This window comes from Phallusia mammillata, chromosome 2, assembly GCF_965637545.1.
Source record: "Phallusia mammillata chromosome 2, kaPhaMamm4.hap1.1, whole genome shotgun sequence".
NCBI classification, from domain to species: domain Eukaryota; kingdom Metazoa; phylum Chordata; class Ascidiacea; order Phlebobranchia; family Ascidiidae; genus Phallusia; species Phallusia mammillata.
Genome location: NC_137253.1, coordinates 14,462,293 through 14,482,807, shown reverse-complemented (window position 1 = coordinate 14,482,807; position 20,515 = coordinate 14,462,293). Strand labels below are relative to the sequence as shown.

General features: G+C 35.8%; 4 protein-coding genes across 4 annotated transcripts; 3 read left to right on the top strand and 1 right to left on the bottom strand.

Moving 5' to 3' along the window:
• The first annotated feature begins 59 nt into the window (after nt 1-59).
• LOC145214701 (uncharacterized) lies at nt 60-4,014 on the top strand. Its single transcript, XM_080083285.1, has 5 exons — nt 60-313; nt 386-488; nt 1,813-1,923; nt 2,003-2,065; nt 2,325-4,014. Exons 1-5 carry the CDS (start codon nt 213-215, stop codon nt 2,514-2,516), a joined length of 570 nt encoding a protein of 189 aa, XP_079939411.1. The 5' UTR covers nt 60-212; the 3' UTR covers nt 2,517-4,014.
• A 4,311-nt stretch (nt 4,015-8,325) lies between these two features.
• Nucleotides 8,326-10,002, top strand: LOC145213037 (uncharacterized). Its single transcript, XM_080081282.1, is given in 5 exon segments — nt 8,326-8,347; nt 8,854-8,984; nt 9,158-9,251; nt 9,378-9,571; nt 9,779-10,002. Coding segments are annotated over 5 exon segments (594 nt in total). The 3' UTR covers nt 9,932-10,002.
• A 424-nt stretch (nt 10,003-10,426) lies between these two features.
• Nucleotides 10,427-18,214, top strand: LOC145214155 (sorting nexin-27-like). Its single transcript, XM_080082629.1, has 14 exons — nt 10,427-10,629; nt 10,748-10,851; nt 11,295-11,412; nt 11,563-11,782; nt 12,003-12,195; nt 12,529-12,663; nt 12,985-13,172; nt 13,340-13,418; nt 14,025-14,185; nt 15,411-15,503; nt 15,927-16,076; nt 16,224-16,379; nt 16,455-16,541; nt 16,844-18,214. Exons 1-14 carry the CDS (start codon nt 10,613-10,615, stop codon nt 16,925-16,927), a joined length of 1,785 nt encoding a protein of 594 aa, XP_079938755.1. The 5' UTR covers nt 10,427-10,612; the 3' UTR covers nt 16,928-18,214.
• On the bottom strand, nt 18,165-19,885 carry LOC145214156 (protein prenyltransferase alpha subunit repeat-containing protein 1-like). Its single transcript, XM_080082630.1, has 3 exons — nt 19,761-19,885; nt 19,468-19,656; nt 18,165-19,379 (listed from the first exon to the last, which is right to left on the bottom strand). The coding sequence occupies exons 1-3, from the start codon at nt 19,826-19,828 to the stop codon at nt 18,434-18,436; spliced, it is 1,203 nt and encodes a 400-aa protein (XP_079938756.1). The 5' UTR covers nt 19,829-19,885; the 3' UTR covers nt 18,165-18,433.
• Nucleotides 19,886-20,515: the final 630 nt, after the last annotated feature.

Genomic DNA, 20,515 nt, shown 5'->3' with positions numbered 1-20,515 from the left:
GTTGATGTTGTTTCCAAATTTATGTGCTAAATAATGTTTACGAATCATTTAAAATTACTGTATGCAGCAATACTATTGTGGTTCTATTCAAAGTTTCAAACAAAGCCCAAATCAAGCGATTTCTGTTTAGGTCGAAACTAAATGTTAATGATTCTTTGTTGTTTCATTGACGAAAACTGTATTGAAATTGCCTACAGACGTACTTTTGTGGAATGCCGTGCTTTCCTGCATCATTGCAGGCTCCGGCAAAAAGCTTTTTGAGGCCTGGAGTTTGGATGCCTGGCTTACGAAACAACCACAGTCACACTGAAAGGTATTATATCCTGACTGTCATACTTTTGGAAAGTGATTTGGTTTTTCAATAGTAGTTTTATAATTTTTATAGTTGGAAAGTTAATGGAGATCCTTCACACTGCATCGAAGAAACATTGATTGCTGTTGAACATTTAAATGAAGTGGAGCATCCTTCTGAATATTATGTCAACCGAGTAAGTCTGAAAAAGGTTTAAATTATGTCAGTTGCTGATTTACTTTAAATTTATATATAAATTGTTGTCGAAAAATCGTATTTTTGTGGCATCAGTTTCGACTTTCATATTGTGACTGAAAACTATAGAATGAGATTGGATTACGGGCTGAGAAACTAAAAAGCTATAGAATAATACCAGACTTTTGATTAGTGTTTCTCAAACCGGGTGAGTAACTAGTTGCATTTAGGTGAGCTGCTGAAAAAAACAACAACACAAAAAGTACATGCTATTAAGTAAAGGTGTAGTTCTGAGCTATGGGTGTAAAGTAAGGGGTACAGAGTGGAAACGCACAAGGCTTGTCTCCATATTCTAGTAGTACTGGAATGCTGACATTGCTGACTCCCAAATCCTAGTACTGTAATTCTGGAATGTGACTATGGCAGAATTGTTATTCTGGTTTAAAGTGTGAAAAGAGTTACAACAACTTTTTTAAAAAAATCTCACAATTGCTTTTGTCATTTACAAAACTCATGTCTTTGAGCTGATTTATAGGTCTGTCATAAGTAAAAGGTAACTTTTTGGGACATCATTTAATGACATTATTGACTCTGTAACCTTGTGTAAAATCTGCCCTAATTTACTCATTTAATTTCGTTCTTTGTCATTTTGCTTTAAGCCAGTGGTTCTTATTCTTTTTGGTGTAGTTTCCCACTAAAGTCAACCACCAACTTCAAATTTCCCACTTGTAATTTAGCGATGTTTGGTGCCCTACGTTAAAAAAAATCTTTACATGAAATAATCTCGTGAAGCGATTTGGTCTTGACCTCAAAGGTATACTGCAATCTTATTTAGTTTAAATAGTGCTTCTGTGAGAGATTAAAGTTTTTGGAATATTGAAGAGTCTCCTCTGCTTGCAATAGTCATTTATTGCATCACAATCAACCAAGGAAAGGTTTTTATTCGCGCACAATAGCAAAGTCATTGATACTTTTAGTCTTGTATGTGATGTAACAAACGGCCTTTGGATTTGTATGTGTCTTGTAAGCCTAGGTGAAATTAATCTTACATGTTGTTGTTGAAAATTTTTAGTAAAGTAACTTTCAACGGTTAATTCAAAGCCGGATTCGACCCTCGGGCCCGAGTTTGGTTGCCCGACTAACATAATTTCCCTCTGAAAACATGAAATTTCCCACTAGTGGGAAATTTCCCACCGGTTAAGAACCACTGCTTAATGTGGAAATAAAAGATTGTAGTTTGAAATGCTACACATATATCAGATACTTTGCCTTGCTATGTCAACTGTTAGATTTGATTAAAGTTACAGGTTTATAATTGTTCGAAGGTACTGCATGAGGAAAATTGGGTGCAGATATTTTGTTATACTCCAGCTGGTTGGCTTGATGTGATGGAATTAACATTTGTTTCGTGTGAAGAGAATTCATCACTTGCAAAGGTATGAAATGTAAATGCATCATGCAAAAAATTAAAAGTTAGAAATGTCTGTTAAACTTTTTATCATAAAAACATTTTAGGTTTCATCTTTTTCAACTGGGGCTCTGCCAGCTTGGTTTCCCTTAGGTTTCATCTGTGATATGGTATGAAATAATTCTATTTGTATACATTTTTATTTATATGTGACAAAGCTAAGTATGAATGTAAGAGCCCAATTGACTAAGCTGATCATTTTCAGCCATGACTAATTCCACAGAATTTTCGTTCGCCAAATTAATGGATTTTAAAGGATTACTGTTCTAAAAACTAATTATATAACATTTAAAAGAATAAACAAAAATGTTTATAGATTGTGTAGATGTTTTTTCAACAAGTTTGCAAGATCTGCCAACTTTTTTGCAGGCTCTTTGCTGGTGCCCAATAGTAGACAGTGGTAGTAACATAGAAAGATGCCAGATTGTCAGAGAGGCACTCCCTTTTACTATTGATGTGCTTGACCGCAGTGAAGGAGATCGCCTTGTTCCTAGATCATTTAAAGACCGATCTCCCATGTTCAGTAGAATGGAGGACCGTGACAACAAGAAAGTTAGCTGAATCTGCATTTGATTTTGTTTACCACACCAAAGAGTAAAGAATAATTTATTATCCAATTAGCAGAATAGCTAGTCACTGACAAAAAGTGTTTAAACAGTCACTTTGTTTTTGTGTTAATTTGTTTTTATTGGGAGTTCCACACTATTTAGGTGCTAATATCTGCATATTGCATAAAACTTGCCCATATTTGCATTACTATTTTTTGTGCAAGTACGATTTGAACAGCTTGTTTAAGTTGTTCATTATTATCTAACTTTTGCACACAACTTAACTATGTGTCTGTTGTGCAAATTGAGCTTCATGTGCAGTAGTTTTTGCATTATTTTTGTTTCCATGCAGTAGAAACCTCAGTGTTTTGTAAATAGTCAGTGTAAGTTTGTGAAGGTGGGCAAAAACTTTGTTTTGTTCCAAGGGAATTTGTTTTGTTGTTGTACGTGCCTTTTAACAATCCTCGGGGAATTAACTAGTTTCTAAATGCACTTTGTTATCACAAGGAAAATGTTTTTTCTGTGAAGTTTTGCATCATACATTTTTTACAACCAAAACTCATGTTTACAAACTTGCCTAAACACAACACAAACCATTGTTTAGACCAGGGGTGGCCAACCCGCGGCTCGCGAGCCGCATGCGGCTCTTTGCCTGGTTTGATGCGACTCTTAAGTCGTTGTCGAAGTTTGGAACCACCGTTAATTTGGGTTTGTTTGTGGTGATCTGGTACAAACTAGTAAACCTATTACAATTTTGCTTTTGACTAAACTTACTATCGGTATGGCCACAAACCTTGCCTTGAAACTGTAACCTGGCAAATGGCCTGATTATGACGACAAATATTCAATTGTTAAACAATAAATGATTGCTCATTATTGCGTACAATGCGAATGAGACTCAAAGAAGCAGCAATATTTATAACGTGTTCCAAAATAAATAATGTTTTATTCCGTTGTGTTTCGGGTTGACCAACGTTAAATTTTATGGGCAGTTTGTCCCCTGGTCTTGGGTCTGAATGGAGCGATTGTTGGTGTTGAATGCATTAGTGACGTCGCATTGAACTTAGTTTCCGCACCTTGCATTTTTGTAAAACTCGACGCCTGAGAATCTCATCGCACGTCTTTGTTTATGCAATTCGTTGAATTGAGAGAGATGTGCAAGACAGTGCAAACCATTTATTGTTGAAAATGACAGGATCGTGGTCTGTGCGAGCGAAATTGTGTGTGTGAGTATAATATGGCTCTTTGTGGTAACCCAATTAAAAAATGTGGCTCTTTGTGGTAACATATTAAATAAAGTGGCTCTTTGTCTTTGACCGGTTGGCCACCCCTGGTTTAGACACTTATGCCCGAATATATATGTTACCTAGGTAACTGTTGCATATTATAGCATTTAGTAATAAACTATTTGTGTTTCACTATTTTTTACAGAGATATTTTGAGATTCTATTATTTTTAAAGTTGCACTCTTGACTTTATAAGTACGAAACAATACATAATTAAAGACACTTTTTGTTTTGTTGTATTAAAGCGATTTCACCATCTTTCTCAGTAAGATTAAAAACTTCCGTAAGCGACGGCCATATTTGTTTCCTGTTTCATGAATATCACCTGGTGTGTATGGATTTTAATTTTGCATAAACCAAGAATGCAAAAAAAACAACACAAAGTTTGGACATAATTACGAAAGGCCTTAAATTTAGACCAACATATTACGATAACTCAAAATTGATAACAATAGATTTGTTTCAAAGAAGTGATGTCTTTTCGGTTCGATTTATTTACTGGCAAGATTTTTTAATGTCTGACAACCGCTGATGCAACACAGCGAAAACGGTTGCGAAAGGCAGTAAGCAGCTCATTACAATACGGTTGTTGGAATAAAACTTACTTGATTGATCATCGTTCAAGGCGTCATATCGACCCAGGCCAAGCAGTCCCAAATGACAAGGCCCAGGTTAGAAAATCTAGCCTGCGGTTGGATTCGAACCCACAACAAGAGTCATTCCGTGGCCAACTAAGGCAAGCTACGCAGGCTCAGTGGTGAACCCGCCAAAAGTCAATAACAAGCACCGTTGTCTGCCATGTATACTGCACATGTAAGCTTCTTAGTAGGGGATCGCAAGTTCGACCATTGAGTATTTAAGATGAACATACTTACAAATTGGGACCAGTCCTGAAGCGTGCCGTAATTGCTGGTCTGTATGAACGCTTCAGAGCTGCCCCCCAGTATGAATTTCATCTCAGCCAGTGGCGTAGGCAGCGGAAAATTTTTTTTTGGGGGGGGGCAATATTTTGTGACGTTTAACAAGTTATAGAACATCCAACGAAAACAAAAAACGACATAGTTGTGCCCACAAACATGATAGCGAACAATTCACCCAGCAATTTTTTTGAGGCAAATTACACAAAAAAGTTATTATCATTGCTTTAGCTGCACACAACGTTATGATTAAAAGTCCATTCTTCGCCTACTACCAGCCATATTTGACACAATCTGGTTGATCTTCTCCTCGCTGTTTCGTTCATGATGACAATATAGCATACATATATCTGAAAGGCGATCGGAAGTCATCGTTGAGCTCAGAAGAAGTTCATGAAAACATTCGGGTTTAAGTTGAGAGCTTAGAGAAGATCTCCACAGAATAACTTCGCTCTCAAGGTTATCTAAACCAGGGGTCGGCAACCTTTTTTGCACTGCGGACCGGTTTTGAAACTAAAATTTTATCGCGGACCGGTCTTCAAAAACTACAAATACATAGCTATAAAAACGCTTAAATTAGTTTATCATCCCCGGGATACATGGGCAAAATGCTTTAAAGCATTTAACCTGAAAAAGTATACGGCCCGGTAACGAACTCCTCGCGGACCGGTACCGGGCCGCGGACCGGCGGTTGCCGACCACTGATCTAAACAATACAAGCGCTCAATCTCGTCTAACTTGGTTGGTTTGTTGGGTGGAATGATCGATAGCAAATTAAAAAATGACGAATTGTAACTAAATCGTTCGTGAAGCGAACTACTCAGACCTTCGATGTAAGGAATATACACTGCACGATAAAAATACTGCGGTCCAGATTCCGCGTTGACGTTGTCGCGATAAACTTGTTTCTCGGCTATTCTGGGTGTAGTCAGCTGTTGTACATTTAATACTTCACAAGCTTCTTTGTAAATATCCAACGCAGTGTCCGAGTTTATGCGGTTTTGCGATAGAACGTTCTGAAGAGAAGTGATCAAGTTTTTCACATCTGACGCACATACTCCGACAACCTGAAGCCTCCGGGCCAACGGTTCAACGAGTGCCGAAAATCGCCCAATCAAACACACGACGTAAGTAACTCCAGACTTTTCCAGAGCACATTTTAACGAAAATGCTTTTGCTCTTGTATCACCGCTGGAATCACACTCCAAGGCGCCAAGTGATTCGAGTATACGTTTAAAATTACATTTGAAGATTCGAATGCTTTTGTATTTTTCGGACCATCTGGTAGGGCAGAACAACGGGATGTTAAGTCCTAAACATGTGCGTCTTTTAGGACTTTCTCTAAAAAAACGGATAGTCTCTCTAATAATGTCGCAGGTGTTTCTGATGGTTGGAACTTTACTTTGATTATTTATAGCCAAGTTTAAACAGTGCAAAGCACAGTGAACAAATAATGCACGAGGGTAGGCTACTTGTCGCGAATTCGCTTCTGCACACCACTCACGTGACCTGCCATTGTTGACGCTCCATCATAGCCCATCATAGAAGTTTATGTAAATCCAATCCTGTGCTAGTAAGGTGAGACAAAATAGTTGTAGAAATCGATTCTGCTGAAACCGAGTTCATTTCAACAAAACCGATGAAACTCTCATACACCTCTGTAGCTTTCGTGTATCTCAAAACAATGCTTAGCTGTTCCTTTCCTGATATATCACAAGACTCATCGGCTATTACAGAAAAAAACGATTGGTTGGCATCAGTGACTATGTCTTGAACAATTAAACCTTTTGCTAAACCCAGAATTTCATTTTGTATCGTCGGGCTAGTGTATTTAGCATTACCAGCCATGTGAGTAAAATGCCTTTTTAAAGTTTCGTCCCCGGCGTCGATGCGAAATTTAAGAAGGTTCATAAAGTTTCCGTTGTCTACCGAATGGCCTCGCAATGATATGTTATTTGAAGCACAGAACATCACCGTTTTAACGATGGAAGCCATTATGTTTCGATTTTCCTTTATTTGTCTGGAATATTCTGAATCCAGGCTCGCAGATACATTTTGGTTAGTTTCCATGCTTCTTAGAAAACTTTTTGCTTCTAAAGTTGCTTGTCGATTGTAACTAGCATCACGATGAGCAACAGCCTTTTCGATGATTTTTTTGAAGTGAGTGCAAGGTTTGTTAACAAAAGCAGCGTTAGTGAGATTGACATGTTTTAAACGTACTTGCATCAAAACACAAATCTTGCACAAACCGCCCCCATCAGAGCATTGAGTGTAGACCAGGGGTCTCCAACTCAAAGTTTGTCCTGGGCCAATTTTCGAACTGCTTTGAAGCCGCGGGCCACATGCGCCCTTAGATGCCAAAACGCTTTTAAAGGTCACTCTATCATTCTTGGCCAGCTCTTTCTAAAGTCTCTGGTTGACGACGCTATTTTCGTTAACCTTCAAGAGGTTGTCCTTACAATCTTACTTGCGTGTTCAAGGCTTGCTTATTTCACCACAAGTAACAATGAAAGCAATTGTTTGCGCATAATTCATATTTTGGTTTTGTCTGTGATGTCACAAACCGCTCTTAGATCATTGATAAGCGTTACCAGGGAAATAATATTTAGGTGAAATGAACCCTAATGCTGTAGTGGTAAAACTGAAAAGTTTGGAAACCACTATCCTAGGCTTTTGAAAAAAATTATGCGGCCTACTCAAGTGTCAATAAAATGTTGGTTCGCCTTAATAAACGTAAATGTTCATTATCCATAACCTAAACCTACACACAGTAAGCACAAAGAACTAAACGGAGTCTGAAGTTTACGCTTTGATGATCAGACTAAGTTCGCATTGTTTCATCACAATTATGCATCACAAACGTTCAATTTTTTAATGTAGTGTTATATGGGTGTAAGTTGAAGTTTCATTACTTTTCTTTTGTTAAACACTCGACGGATGAGTAAATCAAAAAAAGTTGGTCATATTTGACAAGATATTAATATTTTTTAAATTAACTAATGACGCCGCGGGCCACGGAAAATTGCCTCACGGGCCACATCTAGCCCGCGGGCCGCGTGTTGGAGACCCCTGGTGTAGACCAACCAATCCGAAAACCTATCATCATCGAGCCAAACTTTGAGAAACTTGCGGCGACCTTGCCTAATAGTATCAAGAAGCGGGACGTTTTTTATACCATCAGATGTTAGAAGTCTATACCTCTCATCATCGGCTAACCGCGAATGGTGTTTCATAATAAATCCAAGATCGTCTGTTGTTCTTATTTCCTGAGTAACTCTAACACTGCTAACACTGGGCGTAACAGGTGTTTCCTCCAAGGACTGTTGATCTTTATTTTTTGAAGAAAAAAATGCATCCAATCTTGCTTGTTTTGGTTTAGACATCGCAATAAACTATATGGTATTTACTATTTATACTATCTTGCTATTTCTCGTATGTTTTGCTATATTACTTCAACAAGACTATCACCAAAGCCAACTTAATACAAGTCACTCTTACACTCATTAATGCCAAAGCCAATGTGTAAATGACCATTGTTGTTTGATAATAACCATTGTTTGGCAATTTAGTTAACATTCTCTCGGTTATTCAGTCATAAACAAACAATTAACAAATCGATATGGCACATTTATTTGTGAAGGGTACAATTTCAAAAAAATTGGGGGGGGGGGGGGCATGGCCCCAAGATTTTAGTGACTGCTTAACATAAAAGTATGTGTTGGGGCCTGGGGGTTACGGCATTTTCCACCAATGACCATGTTCTCATATCAATAAAACTATTTACAGGCAACTCCTATAAAAACATGTGTATCACGCACTTGTTAGGTCAATGGTAATTACGCAACGATAGGATTCTGCGTGACAAGTAGGGATAAAAACAACATTGGGTTATTACTGGTGCTTATGAACACGTGCGTTATACAAGGTTACTAATTCATTTGAATCCTGTTTTGCACCATGTGGCTGTGGTTCGTATTTTTTACATCTGTTTCATACAGTTTATGCTCTCTTGGGGTTGCGGATAAAAGGCCTACGGTAACCTCAGTCGTAAGTGGTTTAATCAAAAAGTAGAGTAGCCGTTTTAAAAGTTATTGCTAAGATCATAAAGTCATAGCGAAACTTTTTGACTGGTATATATTAGCGTGAGTTGTTATTTAATAGGTCTATTTCGAGATATCTATTGGTGGAAAACAAGAAAGAGAGCGCATTGAAATCGGACTTTTTGATGAAATTGTTCCGAAAACTGCAAAGAACTTTCGAGAACTCTGCACTGGAGAGGTAGGGCTACTGGTCATAACTTTTGTAGATTGTCAGGCACATTTGCAACAAAATACACTTTCTTAAATAAGCTGTTGCTGTCAGGCATAATGTATCAACAATATGTAACTTCAGCTCTTCCAGCAGTTTAGGAAGAGCTACATTTTTGTTAATACACATTCTTACTTTGATAGCATGGATTTGGTTACAAAGGGACAAAATTTCATCGAGTTATTGAAAACTTTATGATACAAGGCGGAGATTGGCAAAGGGGCGATGGAACAGGGGGTGAGCGACGTTTAGCCCATTTATAAGTTTCTTAAATTGTGAACTCTGAATGCAATATACAATCATCATGTGCACATGACGGTATGGCAACTTAGGCAACCATTACCTTTTCCTGATTCTTTTCAGGCAAAAGTATTTACGAAGGTATCCGCGGACAATTTAAAGATGAAAGTTTTGATTTAAAGCATTATGGTCCTGGTTGGGTAAGCATGGCAAATGCCGGACGAGACACCAACGGGTCGCAATTTTTTATAACCCTTGTAAAAACCGAATGGCTGAACAATAAACACGTGGTGTTTGGAAAAGTTTTAAAGGGAATGGTAAGTGTTTAGTTGACGACCTTACGGTCTATGTACAAAAAAGTTTAGCTAAACTGTATTATACGAATTATAAATTGTGAAGTCCTAGTTTTTGAATTTAAATGTTTGAACGGCTGTTGACCCAAAATATAAAACCTTGCCCAAACTTTAAACAGAAAATTTTTGATCGGGTTCCATAACAAGTTTGCGACCTGGTTTCTGTTTCAGAATGTAGTCCGAAAAATCGGCAAACTATCTGTTAACATATATTCAAAACCGCTGAAAGATGTGATCATAACAAAATGTGGAACCATGGATTTGGACAAACCTTTTCCAGTCGACAGAAGCGGTGTTGCAGACCAGTCGCAATCGGAATTGTAAATACCAGTTTATTTCTGCAACCATAACACGTGAAAATGTTATAAATGTCAGCGGAAATAAAACAAAGATCGTCTGCACTATGGCTGATGTTATTAAAAACTAGGTTTAATATGGCTAGGTGTCTTCTGTTTCAAAAGTTTAATCTGGTTTGGGATCGTTTGTAAACTGTTGTACAACTAATGTTAATGCACACTTTCTCATCGCTCATTTTCTGTTATTAGAGAGAGAAATGTATTTGCGGTTTGTAAAATTGGATCGATGTGGTTTTACAAAATCACGACACAAAAATTGGGGGCTACCGATACCACATGTGCTCTGATGGAAAGAAACCCACCAAACATCAGCAGAAGCTAAAATCTTTTTCACATTGCATATTTCCAGATTGGAAAATGTTTTGCGTCATTGGGATTTCCCTTGTATTGACCAAAGTCTATTTTGGCATTGACAAACCAATTCCCTTCGTCACATTTTTCTACAAAACATAAAAATCTGATAAAATACGCAGTGCTCATCGGACCGTTCAAAACAACATTTCGGTTTAGCAAAGGCTGGTGGATTTCGTAAACTTATTTGTTTGACTTTTTACATTGACTTTGGCATCAAAGCTGGATTAAAACTGCGTATTTTGTTTCCCGTGAAACTTTCTTATTGAAATTTGGACACAAAAGAAATCCCAGCATCATGGCAGATGGTGAAAGGTTTGTTAACTTGGATAAAACGTATACCACAAAAAACGATGCAAAAACTGAAAGTCAATGTGTAATATGTACACTTAATAGTCCAATTCGTATAGATAAACTGTTCTGTATTTTCAAGGTCAAGAAAAAGAGATGATATATACAAAGGTCCTCGGACGGTTTCAATTGAGAAAACTGACACAGGTTTTGGATTTAATGTCAGAGGTCAAGTCAGTGAAGGAGGTAAAACTATTAAGATAGTGTTATCATCATAAAATAAATTCTGTTTTTAGCACTCCCTGGGAATAAAACTGATATAAACAGAGTTTCTGTTAACTGTTTACCTTTTGTAAAATATTTTATTTGATTTGAACTGGTTTAAATTTGCAATTTTAGTCATGTTTTAAAGCCAGGTTTCTTTGGCACATGTCAGTTTTTGCCTGTTCTAGGCCCTTTAACGTAGTAGCTTGTTTTGAGTAAGTACCTGCAATCCTGCATAGACAGCTTGAAAAAGGTACAGCACTTGTATCTCTGCATGTTAATTATCAAGTGGGTTATGAATGTATTTTTCGTTTCACCAATTGTGCTAATAAGTGCTATTTACACAAGCAAGCCAACTTAATAAAAATGTAGTTCCTGAAACATGGTATATAAGTTCATACCTTTTGTTTTGTACACATTAACAGGACAACTAAAAAGCATCAATGGAGTTTTGTATGCCCCACTTCAACATGTCAGTGCTATTCTAGAAAATGGTTCTGCAGAGACGGCAGGTGTTCGACCTGGGGACAGAATATTGAAAGTGTAAGTATGACCTGTATTTTTATTGTAATAAGTTTGCAAAATATTTTCTAGCACCCAGTTGATTTTTCTTAACTGTCAAAATTGTACAATTTTAAACCATGAAACCAGTACTGCAATGCAGATTTAAACTGTTTTTTTCACAAACAACAGAAATGGTGAAAGTGTGGAAGGGGCAACACACAAACAAGTTGTGGAACTAATAAAAGCTGGGGGAGATTCCCTTACCATGACAGTAATTTCTGTTCCTGCCCGGGATGCCCAGCGTCTTGATCCTGATGATGATTTTTTCTATGACTATACAGATGTCAAAAGTATCAATGTGGCTGTTCCAAAGTTTGAACATGTTGAAGAGAACGGAAGCAAATTTGTGGTAAATGCATTTTTATTTTAAGTTGTAAAATTATTTGTGAGTGTTTGCTGCACCACTCTCTTCATTTTCAATCTACTATGGTAAAACAAAAAATGTTTTATGGTTTTTACGCAATTTTAGCACTTAATATTGTTTTTAGTTATTACATGTCACATCTCTTTCCATTGCTATAGACTTTGTATTTTTTCAATGTTGTGATTAAGTGTTGTTTTTGCTTAAGGTATATGAGGTAACCTTGTATGGCAAGTTTGCTGCCAAGCGGCGATATAGTGAGTTTTTAATGCTCTATGAGGAACTGATGAAAATCTTCACTGACTTTGAATACCCAAAATTTCCTGGCAAATGGCCATTCGGCCTTTCAGCAGTGCAACTCGAGAAGCGTCGTATTATGTTAGAAAACTTTATCAAAGAAAGTAAGTTTGGTTGTTTGAAATTATTGTTATCGCGGTAACAGCAGTTTTTTAAAAAAACAAAAGAACAGAGATTTTCTTCAGTGTACAATTGTATGTAATATGTGTAGTGGAATTTTGGCCCAAACTTCACATAAAAAATTTTAGTGCTATGGTTTTATGCCATGCTATTTTGGAGAGGTTATTTTATGCAAAATTTACAAATACAAAGAATTTGTTGAGTTTTGGTCAAAGTGTTGCAAACATTTTATTTTGATTGTTTTTTTAGCATTATTTTAGCATTTATCATCAAGTCAACACCACAAAAAACGTTCAAAAATTGTTGTTTATATTAAGCTTTTAAGATCCGTGTTATATTTGAATGCGATTTGGTGCAAGACTTTCTAAATACTGATGCGATGGATCCAATTCACAAAGACCCTGATGAGCCTGAGCTTCATGCCTACAATGCAGATGAAGATTTAGGACAAGGTAGGTTGACCAGACACACATTTTTACACCAACCTGCAACATTTTCCAGTCAGCACTGAGTTCAGTCAGGTGGAAATGTTGCTGCATCTGTAAAAAAATCTGTTCATTTTGCAGTTTTGGGCTTTGCAGATTTCTAGGTGTTGTTCGCTTTTTCATGTTTTCATTTTTATTAAACTATTCAAATGATAAATGTTAAGTCTACTGGATTTGTGACACATTTAATATAGGAAAAAAAACCATGCTCATCAAGTAAGCAACAACTGAAAGGCATGAAACCTGTTTTAAACATTGTTACCTAAAGCTTACATGTTTTTGATACAGATATGCCAACGAAGCCGAAACTGAAGCAAGTTACAGAACCATCACCCAAAAGCCATGAAAAATTTAATGGAATTGCAGAAAAGAAAAATTATAAAGAAGCTGCCAATGTGTTAAGAATATTTTTGCCCAACCAAACCACCTCAACTTTACCACTTGATGAGAAAGTTACAGCCGGTGATATTTGTGAAGTTAGTAAAAGTTTTTAATTGTATTAAATAACATGAAATAAGGTAAAATCAAACTAAACCTTGTGCCATAAAACTTTTCGTAATTGGTTTTGTCACTGTATCTCTACTGTCTTGTAAAAATGAAACTTTTTTTCTTGGCCTACTGTACTACAAGAATTTATATTTAGAAAATGTGCAAGAGCTTGGAGCTTGAAGAAAGATTACATCCTCTGTATTCACTCTTCATCAGACGAGAAAAAAACTTCTGTAAGTAAATAATGACAGATATTTTCACATAACACATCCTTTTATGTAAGATTGTTAAACCCTCATCTGATCATCAACTGATATTAATCTTTTTGTATGTTGTTAATTTATCATACCATTTTTTGTAATTACTCAACATTATACTGTAAGATGATCTATTAAATAAAGAGGAACGGATCATACACAATTTCCACTAATCATGCACAATTGTTTGTTAATTCCTATTTTTACCCAACAAGCTACATGAGATTTTTACAACATTTTTGACCAAATAAATACTCAATTATTTATGCTGCTGACATACTTGATAATGCAGTTGTAAAAAACTTTAACATTTTTTCTCTGGTCTAAGATGGATTTTATACTAAAGCATTTTATGGTTTATTGTTGCTGGGCAATAAATTGACGTCTCATTTTCTAATGATGTATCACAGACTGTCAAAACTAGAGAAACCAAAGTAACATATTTTTTTTCTATATGTGGCCCAATCCATACTTCCTTCTCAAATGACATATTGGACAAACAGCGCACTGATAACAGTAGTAGAAGTCAGGGTAAATTGGATAGCTTGTTGCAGTTTAATTTAAAACATGTTTTATGTGCAGATTGCAGGCTTTCCCCAGATGAATACCCCAACACCTACATGACATTAGCATCAACAAATCGAAAGAGATCCGATTTTGCTTTGAGAAAGTGGTTGTTCAACCCAAGACAAGAACAAGCCCTACTTGGTGGTTCTAATACAATTTCCTTGTTATTCGGCCAGGTAAATACAGTTTTTTATTTGGATACATAGAAACATATGAGACAAACCCAATTGAAACACATGAGACAACCCCATATTTAAGACTGGGTGTTTACAAAGATGCTTTCCTAAAGTGAAACTGACCAATACTGTAACAGATTGGTCCTTCCATGTTCTAAACACAAAGTTGGATTGTTGTAAATGTTGCTTTACCTCTGCTGAAAATTCACATGTAGCATGATATGATGTGTTTCAAATTCTGAGAAAGTTGTAGTATATATACATATTCATTTGTCAAAAGTCCAAAGAGCAAATTTGTTTTAAATTTATACAGTTTCTAAAAATAATTTTAACAGCATAGTGACATTTTACATTAACACAACTAGAGCCAATCTGAAATTAATTACTAAACTGTTTTAGTGAACAGTAACTAGTTGCAAACTTGTAGTAAATCAAAGCCTACATATTTTATGAGTTGGGTTTGAGCTGAGGTCTAATAAGCCTGCTTTAAAAATTCTTTAATATCTGACCACTGGTTTAGCTTTAAACCTATTAATGTTGTAATAGTCATGTCAAACCGTTTAAACAGAATTACTTTCTAAATTTTGTTTGCTTCAGTTGCCATAAACTGTTATCTAACAGATGTGCTAATAATTTTAAAATACTTGTCCACTAAATATAAGACTATAGGGCAGTGGTTCCCAACCTTTTTTTGACGCGACCCAAATACTTACCAAAATTTTGTTTAGTGGTTTCTCGCGACCCATGGACATGCTATTTTAGATTTTTTAGACATGCTATTTTAAATTCAGAAAAGCTTTTTGAAATTACTACGCAAGTTAAGCAAATTAATATCCTTATAACGAACAAATAGTGTTGTTTTTTTTGACCAAACATTTCCATTTAGCCCATACTTGGAGCTGAATCCAAGAATTATTAGCCAGACAACGCTCAACCGTGAGCTAACACATCACTTTATGACGTCACAAACAGTTTTAAACATTATCCCAAAAAGTTGTGATAAAATTATTGTTGGGGAACAATTTCAGCCTTGGGCAATATATAAAAATAACGGCACAAGGCGAAATAAAAAGTAGATGCTCTTATTGTCACTAAAACAAGCGACCCAACAGAAAGTTCAGGCGACCCAACTTTGGGTCGCGACCCATAGGTTGGGAAACACTGCTATAGGGCATGAAAATAAGAAATTTCACAATTTTATGTGGTGCTAATCTGTATGTTGCAGGCAGTTGATGATATAAAGGAGGGAAGACTGACTGTTTCTTCAAGGCATGCTTCACAACTTAAAATGCTTGCTTCACAAGAAAAGCATCAAGATGTAAGGGTGTAATTTAGCTGTTATTCTATGCAGGTCTTATACCCACATTCCGACTGCTTTTGCGGTTCGAAAAGTTTTTTAGAATTTTCTTTCGTGCACAATTTATTTTCGTAATACAATATCAAGGTAATACTTTGTTCTGAGCAACATGATGTATGTTGCACTGCCTTACAGAAATGACCATACTGATTAAAGTATGTAAGTTATAGCAATGACATACATTGCCTTGTACATCGGTTATTTTATCAGCTACAGCAGTTTTCTGTTCATGATGTCAACTGTTATTCATTTTAACGCCACCAATTTGTATATATGTCATTACTTCCAAGCAATTAAGTTCAAAAAAGCAACAAAACAACTACTTTCATGTAGCAGTATAAATAAAGGTGGTTACAAATATCAATTATATTTTTTTGTTTTTAGTATGTTGAGCTTGCTACAAAATCTCCCAGTTATGGCAGTGTCACCTTTCCTCACTGTTCATGTGACTCCAGAAAACGAGGTCATGTTATTGTCAACATTTCGTCTACTGCGTTCAAACTTTTTGCTTGCACTGATGATGGAGAAATAGAGGTAAATATGGACTAGAAAATCTATTTTTTTTTGTAACCAAATATGTAACCTCTTACATTTGTTTGTTTGAAAAGTGCTTTTTGTTACATTTCAAACATGTCAACAAATCAAATATGGGTGTATTTTTCACTCTTTGCTTGATTTTAGTCACAAGTTATAGAGTTTGAATGGCCTGAGATGCAAAATTGGGAAGTCAAAAAAGATGAAGATCTGGAAGAAAGTGATGAAAAATATATTTCATTCTGTTTCCAATACCAAAGAGGAACAAAGAAACCCAGATGGGTCAAGGTGTACTCAAAATATGTGAGTGACATTTTAACTGTTATTGTTGTCATAAACCACTCAGAACTTGAATGTTATGAATTTTTTTTGATGCAGGCTGATTACATGAATGATTGTTTCTCCCGTGTTATGACCGAAATTTCCTGGGAAGAAGAGTTACGGAGTGGAAATGACATATCAGAAGTAAGGTTATCTGTTCATATGTATTTTTACTTCCATATGAAGTAAAATTGTAAATCCTGTTGGTTCTTTAAATATTGAACATGTTTTTTTTTTGGCAAAAAATTGGCATTTTTAAAAGGTTGCAATAAGCTTTAAGCCTGGTATTAAATTGAAAGAAGACCCACAAATTGAAATCCCTAGTTGCAAATGTATTATGTTAAAATGTTGTTTTGAGTCTAGTCTATTGTAGATGTTGGATAATAAATACGATTTATAAAAGTGTTGATTTTTTGGCAAAATAAGAGTTGTGTATTAAATTTTAGGGTAATATTTTTTCTGCTGATGTAATTCCTCCATCAACTGACAATCAAGAAGAAGAAAAAGAAGAATCAGAAGAAAATCCTTAGCACTGGACAGTACATAAAAAATGTGATTCTGGCTGACATTGGCCCAATGAGGGGGATAACTCATTGTATAAAAATTGCAATAAATTTACACTCTGGTGCATTTTGATAATTTTTAATTTTTTGATCAAGTTTTCGCAAAACACCAGAAATGCCATAATTTTGGCAAGTATGACAGGACATATGATTTTAATCTCACTATCTCCACATTTGCTATGTATGTTATACAGTACTGTCTCTTGGAAATCAATATGCCCTTAGTTTATTTGGTTACTCAAGTCCATTTTCTACTACACACCCATAATTTATTAGTGTTAAGTGAGTAATTTGGGCAAAAACTGTTCGTTTTGTCCCCTTACACTTGATATTGTGCTGATCTTTCGTGCATTGTTACTTCACACATTGAAAGAAGTGCTGGAAAGTCAGGGTCAAAATTATGTTTGCCACATTGTGACAAATCACACTAAATGCTGAAGCAGGGTTTGGGAATGCCCAGTTTTTTTCATGCCCACTAAACACCCTATATATATTGATATATATTGTCAAACGATCAACACCTGTGTGAAATATTATGTATAACCCTTTGTAACACTTACACTATTTTGCTCATTTCCCTGTTCTTAACGGAACTAACATTTTTTATTTTAAAAGATCTTTTGTGGTGTGCCCAGTGCCATCTGATCTTAACAGTGTTGTTTTAAATTGAACACTATGTATTTTGCAATATAGTACCCATGAAAAAAATACTGCACCCTAAAACCACATCATAGTCATTTTGTTGTAAATTTATATTCACCGCTTTTAGCAGGAAAGTGTGCCATGGTGGCTTGAAAATGTACTTTAAGCTTTCAAAATGTTAAAATGGCTGCCACATTTACACTGTAAAGCCTATTCTGTTACAGTTTTACAGTCCTAAAATTGGAACTGAATGGGTGTGAAGACCTGAACACATTGTGCTGTGCCCAAAGGGACATGATATACTTTGGTGCCCTTTTTTGTAAAATAAGCAGGGGTTCTTGGGGATGAAGCTTCATAAAACCAGGTTAAAGAAATCAAAAAGAAAAAAATTAATAAAAATCTTTCAGTAAAGATAGGTTTGTCACTTTCAAAATTCACTACTGGAATATATAGCTGTTGGCCTTAGTATACTGCTAATATGTGTATTACATTTAAATGATTTTCTTGCAATTGTTCCACCTTTTGTCTATAAAACACATTTGTTTTCATTCCTGCATTTGCGTTGATTTGTGCAATGACATTTTATTGAAATACAGAATAAATACTCTTTAAGGTCTTGCAAACAGTTATATTAGCAGGTTTGGTACTAAGACAGCCTTAGATAAGTCTGACATTTCACAACAAATTTAGGAAAACAAAATGAGCAAGATATTTTTTCTAATTCTTTTTTATTGCTTCTCTAGGTCTATGAAGTAAAAAAAAATAACCTTGCCACATCAGAAGAAAAGGATTGAGACAAAATACAGTTACAATACTTAACTCCATAGTCCACTAAGATGAACTATTAAAGAATATTCTAACAAGGTTCATATGGTGCTTGATACAGTGCTGAGCAGAAGGTGTTGGAATGGTTGTTGCAAGCGTGTTGCAAAATTTCTGACATCCAGCAAAAGAAAGGAGGTTGTCGGCTTCATGTTTCTCATCGCTAACTTTGATAAAACTACCCACCAACCTGTGGTAACTTATGGCAAGCTCATACTTAAACATCCAAAGTGCTTCATGGCATGCCCCATGTAGTAAAAGTAGTTCATTGCAGCTTTTCACAGCTTCATACCATTTGTTCTGAATATTTTCATGTTTAAAACATTCAAAATTGTCCTGCATCTTAAATTTTGTGTGATTACAGTTGCAAACATGGTTGTTTTGCAATAGTGAAACCACAGTCAGGACAGACAGAAGTTCTTTGCAATAGGACATGCCAGAATGGTCTGAAACATTAAGTTCAATCCACTGCAAAAGTGATAATAGTTCAGACATAAGTATTTTGACAAGTTGTTCAGATGGCTCCTGTAACAAATTTGAAAGGACCAATGTGTTAATCACCCAGGAGCGATGGCTCCATGCAGCATAGTTGCTGGTATGCCTATTCGCTACAAGTGTACATGTTGTTAGTTCTGTTTCAATAATTTGTAAATGCTTGTCACTGACTTTCCCAGGATCATTAAACACTGCGCAAACTAGTCTTGGTTTTGCACAATTCTTGCAGTGTGATAATGGTAAAATGTGAGATGGTGTCCAGGTTACCTTAGAGTTAAACAGTTTTTTAATTATCCAACGCCTTTGAGCAAATGACTCAGTGCTCTTTGGATGCCGCATAAGGGCCAACTGGATTAATTGAAGTTCATTTCTAAGAGTGTTTTCATTTGTTGTGAACTCTAAAAGTTGCTTGCGGACATTCCATGCAGTTGTACAGTCACTGCAGAATATAGCAACACATCTACAAAATAAAATACCTTTGCTGAACCTGTTGTTTGTTAAAATCTGTTAAAATTTAACAAATTACATAAAGTTTTGCACAGTTTTACCTGGAAAGTGTATCAATATCTCTATGGTCATCAGTTAAACCTTTGGAAACAAGATTCATCAGCTGCTTGTATGCATAAAGATAAATATGTTTAATGCACCATTTCTCAACCCCAATGTGTCCATTTTCAACATGTATTGGATTTTTGTTTGTCTCTTGTTTATCCGTTAAGATGGTTCCAATCTCTTTTCTGTAATAATTATTTCGATTTATATCGAACCTTAGATAATACAACTTTATTAAGAGATCAACTCAATGTTACATAATAACACACAAACACGCCACAATACGTACATTTCCGCTGAGGAGTCAATTGCTTCATTAAAGTTTGTAAACAGCCGTCGCACAAAATCGTTATCCATTTTTCATCTTGCTAATACGAACAGTTAGGTTTGTTTACCAGTGTCATTCTGGCAGAATAATTTCCCCTAAACACAAAAATTTTACCACAAAATTTCAGGTAACATATCAAATGAAACATTAATGTAAAACACAATTAAAAAACGAAAAAATCAATGGAAAAATGACATGATAAAGAGCATTTTAATGTGATCACGCGTCAAAGAATATAAATACTCAAATAAAATAGAACCATGCAAAATCTTGTGCGTCCATTGTGACATTTTTCCGAATTTTATTGTCATAATAGAAATCATAGCTCTCAGTGTCAAAACACACAAAAATTAGCCGTGAAAAACCTCAATTTTGAAACTGTTCCGGAGGGGGGCTTTTAACCAGCTGGATACCATGTTGTAGCCCAGAGCTCACTCTTTTCTATCCCGTTGCCGTTACGACACACCCTTTGCGCATTTTTACAGCAGAACGCTTTACGCGAGAGACCTTTTTCAATTTTTCAAACATCTGTTTAATTTTTCCAATGCGAATAAATTAGCCGTAAACAACCTCAATTTTGAAACTGTTTCGGAGGGGGGCTTTTAACCAGCTGGATACCATGTTGTAGCCCGGAGCTTACTCTTTTCTATCCCGTTGCCGTTACGACACACCCTTTGCGCATTTTTACAGCAGAACGCTTTACGCGAGAGACCTTT

Bases quoted from the DNA above. Each gene is read 5' to 3' on its own strand.
- LOC145214701 (XM_080083285.1), top strand. From the start codon at position 213: ATGCCGTGCTTTCCTGCATCATTGCAGGCTCCGGCAAAAAGCTTTTTG. The intron at 1,924-2,002 runs GTATGAAATGTA...AAAACATTTTAG, and splicing joins AGAATTCATCACTTGCAAAG to GTTTCATCTTTTTCAACTGG. The intron at 2,066-2,324 runs GTATGAAATAAT...ACTTTTTTGCAG, and splicing joins TAGGTTTCATCTGTGATATG to GCTCTTTGCTGGTGCCCAAT.
- LOC145214155 (XM_080082629.1), top strand. The intron at 11,413-11,562 runs GTAAGTATGACC...CACAAACAACAG, and splicing joins GGGGACAGAATATTGAAAGT to AAATGGTGAAAGTGTGGAAG. The intron at 16,077-16,223 runs GTAAATATGGAC...GCTTGATTTTAG, and splicing joins CTGATGATGGAGAAATAGAG to TCACAAGTTATAGAGTTTGA.
- LOC145214156 (XM_080082630.1), bottom strand. From the start codon at position 19,828: ATGGATAACGATTTTGTGCGACGGCTGTTTACAAACTTTAATGAAGCA. The intron at 19,657-19,760 runs GTACGTATTGTG...TAATTATTACAG, and splicing joins ATTGACTCCTCAGCGGAAAT to AAAAGAGATTGGAACCATCT. The intron at 19,380-19,467 runs GTAAAACTGTGC...TTTATTTTGTAG, and splicing joins GATATTGATACACTTTCCAG to ATGTGTTGCTATATTCTGCA.